Source organism: Myotis lucifugus, unplaced genomic scaffold, assembly GCF_000147115.1.
Source record: "Myotis lucifugus unplaced genomic scaffold, Myoluc2.0 scaffold_306, whole genome shotgun sequence".
Classification (NCBI taxonomy): Eukaryota; Metazoa; Chordata; class Mammalia; order Chiroptera; family Vespertilionidae; genus Myotis; species Myotis lucifugus.
Window position 1 is genome coordinate 43639 of NW_005871354.1, and position 6868 is coordinate 50506.

Below are 6868 nucleotides of genomic sequence, written 5' to 3' on the forward strand. Positions count from 1 at the left end.
TCTTAACGTTTTGTTGATTTTTTGTTAACTCTTGTATCAGATTGTGTGCTCCTGGTGAGCTGGGACCTATACTATTTGTCTTATAGCTTTATCCAAGCTTATTGTGTGCTCCGTAAATTTAAATAATTATTGAATGAATGAATGAATGAATGAATGCAGTAGTGAATGTTGAAACATGTATAATTCAAGCCTCTACGTGTGTGTGGGGAGGGGGGGTGGGGAGGGTGGGGGGAGAAGCCTAACAAATGAGAACAAGAATGGAAATGCCATATTAATCACGTGGTTCACTGAGTCATGCCACTTGAAAGAGTGCAGATGTGACTCATCACTAGTGCTACTTTGTTGTGGCAGCTATTGCTGTCTCTCTTTTTTTCCCTCATTTTCTCCATAATGTTTACGGCCCACGCAAGTGATAGCAGTGCTGACCATGTTGCCCAGAGCAGCCCTTTGCCAATGGCAGCTAAAGACTGTTCCTGGAGAATGAAAAGGAGCGGATGGTGAAGAACCAGGGGATCCATACTTGGCTGGCTGGTACCCTCGTACAAATGGGCAATTCCAGTGGCCAGGGTGCTTCTCTAGTTAAACTGACTTCAACGCTGACGGGTGAGAGGTTGGGAGGGAAGTTTTCTGGAGCCAAGATGTGCTGGACAACCATGGGCCTTCTCATTGCATTCCTCCAGTACCTAACTAGGCTTTAGCACTGTTGCCAAAGGGGAAGAACATAAGATTGCTCACTCCACACGATACTATTCTTTGCACACCAGCTGGTTGGGTAGGACTAAGTATTACTATCCAAGCCACCAGTTGTATTTTGCATCTTCGTATTCTTGATTCCAGGCATAGAAAGATGTGTTATTGGTATCTCTCACAATTTCTCCCCATCTGGCAGGAACGGTGAACATGAATACCTGTTGAGTGTGAAAGTATCTCTACTAGTGGTGTATTCTCTCTGTGAGGGCTTCACAAAGAGGGTGATATTTGAGTCCATCTGACTTTGCCTGATAAGTAGAAATTTGCCAGATGTGGGAGGAAAGTAAGTCCAGGCAGAGGATACAGAATGAGCAAAGTACAGAATCTTGAAATTGCTTGACATATCGGGGAATGTTCTGTACAGAGATGATAGGTCATGGTGCTGGAAAGGTTGTTTGAGGCAAGCTTATCAAGGTTCATTGATTTCATGCCAAGGAATGTTGAGTCATGCTATAGAAACTGGGGAGCCATCTGAGGTTTTTATTCATCACAGTATCAAAATCTTTGCTACGTTTTTGGAAGCTAATACCAAAAGCATCATGGAAGACAAATTCACAGGAGCAGAAGAATGAGGGTACCAGCCAGCCAAGTATTGATCCCCAGGTTCTTCCCCATCCGCTCCTTTTCATTCTCCAGGAACAGTCTTTAGCTGCCAAATGGTCCCATAAAAACCAATGAAAAATTCAGGGCTCTTCACTTCAATCAATTGGATAATTGAATTTCTTTTTCTAGTTTTTGAAAAATATATAATATGAAGCTCTTGGGAAATAGGGGGATAAATAAGATGATACTTGTTGAGTTCAGCAAATGTGGAGACCAACTGTGTGCCAGTCCTGTGCTCAAAATGATATGCCTTCATTCATTCATTCATTCATTCATTCAGCAAATGTTTATTGAGGACCTCCTATGTTCTAAATGGGAGCTAAAGACACATAGTTTTGTACATCTTGGAGCTGACATTGTAGTAAATGATTGATTCAAATATTAACTAAATTATCCACACAAATAAGTGCATAACTATAAATTTCTGTAAATGCTATAAAAGTTACGGAAGAATCTAAGAATTGCAAATAGGAGTGAAACTGTTCCTATTATTAGATACAAATCATATCAGCTACATGCTTTGCAAATATTTGCTTCCAGTCTATGACTTCACCTTTTATTCTCTTAATGGTGTCTCTTATAGAGCAGAGTTTTTAATTCTGTGAAATCCAACTTATCATTTTTTCTTCTGTGGGTGGTGTTTTTGGTGTTGTACCCGAAAACTCATCTCTAAACCCAAGGTTAACTATATTTTTCTCTTATATTATCTTCTAGGAGTTTTATAGCTTTGTATTTTACATTTAGGTTTGTAATCCATTTTGAATTAATTTTTATGAAAGGTGTAAGGTTAGTGTCCAGTTTCTTTCTTTTTTGCATGTATGTTTAGCTATTTCAGCACCATATTTTGAAGAGATATACCACTCATAAGGAAGTTTACAGGCTAATAAAGGGAATAAGATGTGTACACAAATGATTGACTGAAATGACTTAACTAAGATACTTGCCTGAAGGATGTAAGAATTATGCTTAGGGTTTCAAAAGAGGTGGCATTGGAGAGTACTGTGGAAAGTGAATAAAGTTTCATCATGCAGATGAGGTCAAGGAGGAAATAACAAAAACAAAGGATATATATATATGATGAATTTGCATAGAGATTGCATGAGAGGTCTGAGAGAAATAGAAGAGCCAGGAGTCACTCTTGGGTTTTTTGCCCAAACAATAAGAAGAATGGAATCACCATTTACTGAGATGAGGATCATGGGGCAAGAGCAGGCGTGGGGCTAGGGCAGTGATGGCGAACCTATGACACACGTGTCAGAGGTGACACGCGAACTCATTTTTTTGGTTGATTTTTCTCTGTTAAATGGCATTTAAATATATAAAATAAATATCAAAAATATAAATCTTTGTTTTACTATGATTGCAAATATCAAAAAAATTCTATATGTGACATGGCACCAGAGTTAAGTTAGGGTTTTTCAAAATGCTGACACGCTGAGCTCAAAAGGTTCGCCATCACTGGGCTAGGGTATTCAGGAGCATGGTTTAGAATGTGTTGATTGTGCCTGTTAGACTTTTCATTGAAGCATCCAGTAAGCATTGAAGCATCCAGTAAGCATTTGGATGCTTAAGTGTGGAGGTTAGCAAGCTTGTTAGTACATGAGTGGTATTTAAGTCTATGAAATCAGGGTGTGAATGTAGATAGAGAAGAAAATAGCTGCAAGGATTGAAGTGTGGGAGACTCCAAAATGTGACAGAAAGATGAGGAGAAACCAGAAAAAGACACTCAGATGAAGATGCCAGTGAATTAAGGATGAGAGTTAAGCCAGGGGTGCAGGAAGCCCAGATGGATGTTTTCAAGAAGGAGTCTGTTACATGCTGTTGATGGGTTAAGTAAAAGGATTGGAATGGACCCCTTGGATTAGCAATGTGAAGGTCATTAATGTCCTGAACAGAAACTGTTTCCATGGAGGGTATTGAGGACAGCCTGACTGAAATAGGTTTTCTTAATGAGTGGAGAGAAATTGAAGATACTAAATTTAGAAAATTCTTTTGAGGATTTTTTGCAGTAAAACGAGGAGATGGAACAGTAGATGGAAGAAACTGCATCAGGGAAGGGTGTTTTTGTTTGCTGTAACAGCTGAGAGGGGAAGTAAGTGAAGTAGGAGTGAGAGGGGAACCGGCAGAAGTGATGTCCTTTAGTGGAAGGAGACAGAATCTAGTGCCCAGAAGCTGGGCTGGGCACAGATGTAGGCGGGGACACTTTATTAATAGACACAAGTCTCTAAGCAGTGAGAAAGCATTAACGTTCATGAGTGAGGGGTATGATTCTTGTTGCTCCTCATAATCTATTCTTTTCCCTGTTACTATAGACAAATTCAGATGCTTAAAAGTATGTCCAAAAATAAACATTGAAAATATAGTTTTGCTCAAAATAAAGTGAATGATAATTTTATGTTCAAAAAAGTTTAAACAAACCCTTGTATTTATCTCAGCAACTTTTTCTCCAGTTTTCATGTCAAATCAAGATTCTTATGCCGTAGGTGAAAATTGCTGAAATGTTTTCCTTTGAAAATAAATTTCCTAATGTTTTAAATCAATTTTCTACATACATTTAACCTTTTGAAAATCCACTGTGTGGTTTATTTTTTGTACTCCTCTTAAATTTTGCAGAGTAATAATTTTTAAAATTACCATTATTTGAGTATATCAAACTTAAAAGCTTCTACACAACAACAACAAAAAAACAACAACAAAACAAAGGGGGCAGCTGAATGAACAGGAGATGATATTTGCAAACAATATCTTTGACAAAGGTTTAATATCCAAAATTTATAAAGAACTAATAAAACTCAACAGCAAACAACTCAATTTAAAAATGGTCAGAAGACCTGAACAGACACCTCTCCCAAAAAGACATACGAATGGCCAACAGATATATGAAAAGATGTCCAACTTGACTATCTACTAGGGAAATGCAAATCAAAATGACAATGATATACCACCTCACATCTATTAGAGTGGCCATCATCAACAAGACAAGTAATAACAAGTGTTGGAGAGGTTGTGGAGAAAAGGGAACCCTCGTTCACTGCTGGTAGGAATGTAGACTGGTACAACCACTATGGAAAGCAGTCTGGCAATTCCTCAAAATCTTAAGAATAGAGTTACCATATGACCCAGCAGTCGCTCTCCTTGGTATATACTCCCAAACCTTAAAAACATATCTTCACAAAGAGATATATTACCATATGTTCATTGCAGCATTATTCACAGCGGCCAAGACATGGAAACAACCAAAGTGTCCTGTGATAAAGGACTGGTATAGAAGATGTGATACATATATACAATGGAATGCTACTTAGCCATAAGAAAAGATAAAATAGCAACATTTGCAACAACATGGATGGGCCTTGAGACTATTGTGCTAAATCAGAAAGCTAAGAACCATATGATTTCATTCATATGTGGGATATAAAACTGAAACCTGTGGACACAAACAGCAGTGTGGTGGTTGCCAGAGGAAAGAGGTTAAGTGGGGGTGAAAGGTGTCTGATATATGGTGATGGAAGTTGATTTGACTATGGGTACTGGGCACACGGTGCAATATACAGATCTTATATCATACAAATATATGCTTGAAACCTATATGATCCTATTAATCATTGTCACCCCAGTACATTTAATTAAATAAAAAAATAAACTGAAATTATTATTTCTTGAGCACCAATGGCCTAGTACTACTTCAGACAAAATTGGAAATTTATGAATTCAAATCTCTCTGACTCACCACTTTGTAGCAGATTAAATCACTCACAGAAGAAACATTAAAGCAAATTATATGCAAGATAGTTCTTGATAGGAATAGTGAACTCTTCATCATCCATGAGGTTTGACATGTTAATGGAGAAGACAATGGAGAAGACAAGCAAACAGATCAAATACAATGGGTTATTTTCTGATAAAATTGCTATCGTTGAATTTAGTAAATTAGCTGCATAGAATTTTTTCAGTCTTATCTGAATCTAAAACTTATTTCCACTATAATCAATAATAAGTTCTTAGATCAGCAAGGGTTTTTCTTTTTGTATTGCTCCACAGACATGAACGTATTCACACCAAGAAAAGTAACTTCAGCAGACCTTTAATTTCCAGTCTGAAGGATGTAGATGATTTAGCAACCCTAGAAGTTTTGGATGAGGTAAGGAACCTGGTTTAATCAAACAAACATTCTAGATTATTTTAATTCATAGGATTGATGTGATCAGGAGGTTGTTTGAATAATATCTGTGCCTCTCATGCTTCCTGCGCCTCTTGGCTTCCTGATTCTCTTTTCTGTCTTCGGCTTGAATACATGTGAGCCACATTTCCGCATAGCTCCAGCCTGGTGTCGATTTTTTTCCTGTTTTGATATTCAACTTGCAAAGGTGTGAGTTTCCACTAGATGAATTGCTTATAGGACACAGACTCTTCTTCCTCTGAATTCTTTCTTTAAGTTTCAAGGGGATGATTTACTGAGGTCAGAAAGTCATCTCCTACAATCTTCATGTGTCTTCCTTCCACTTATTCCTCTCCTGTCCCCCTCTCAGTGGCAGTGCCTTGAGGTCTCCACATTACATCAAAAGCCTGTTACTACCATGAGTGGTCCCCCTTTTGGGTTCTCAGCTCCCCGGCTCTCACAGAGCTAACCTTTTAGGGCATTGAATTCTGCTTGAAACTCCTTACTTATCCCAGGGACGTCGGAAATAGATCAAACATCTCTGTGTAGGTACAAATCCAAGCCAGTAAATTGCAGTTTCAGCCTCCTTTCCTTTCATCCCCCTTTACTCCAGATAATCAGATCATTAGAGAAATGAATGGTTCCTTTTCAGTGAAAGGTTGGGATCTCTATCCTGCTTGATCAACAGATTTTTGTTTTTTAAATACTTCTGATACATGCCTGATCATTTTGCTCAGAAATGCAACAAATCAGGAGACATTTTCTCAACAGAAGTAGTCATTTGGTAAATTTAGGGTTGCATAAACAACTCAAGTATTCCTCAAAATAATGTCTCTTGCGAATATCAAACATCATGTAATCAGACAGTGTTTGCAAGTCAAAGATTGCCAAAACCTTTACGAGTCCTTATGTATCAGATTTTCCAACGACATGAATTTCTAGGCTTGAGGATTATAAGGAGGGCCTTGGTATCATAGTGCTGACTTATGTTAAACACTGGGTTTGTGGTTGTTTTTTGTTGTTGTTGTTTTTGCTCTTATTGTATGTGCTTTCTTTTTGTCTTTTTTTAAACCTAAGAACTTTTGTTCTTCTCTTATGTCATGTACTATTTTAATGACACTATTAAAATTGTTACCATATACTCATAACTTATGAAAGTTACTTTTCTAATATTTTTTATTTTACTTTACTTTATTTTTTCCATCACCAATTATTTCCTCTATGCCCTCTTCCACCTTCACCCACCCTTCTTACCTCCACAATCACAAGACTGTTGTATTCTGCCTCATAAAGCCAAATGTCTAAGCAAAAGGCTAGACCATTCCACAGAGCCACTGAAAATCTCAATTTGGCATA

General features: G+C 37.7%; 1 protein-coding gene across 1 annotated transcript in view; it reads left to right on the forward strand.

The window, feature by feature from the left end:
- MYO3A (myosin IIIA) overlaps positions 1–6868 on the forward strand; it is a gene marked incomplete at its 5' end in the record, with an annotated part of 153542 nt that overhangs the window by 35831 nt on the left and 110843 nt on the right. The window contains one exon of the mRNA XM_006100272.3: positions 5395–5494. Within this exon, the coding sequence (XP_006100334.1) occupies positions 5395–5494 (100 nt within the window). The remainder of the gene's footprint in view (positions 1–5394; positions 5495–6868) is intronic.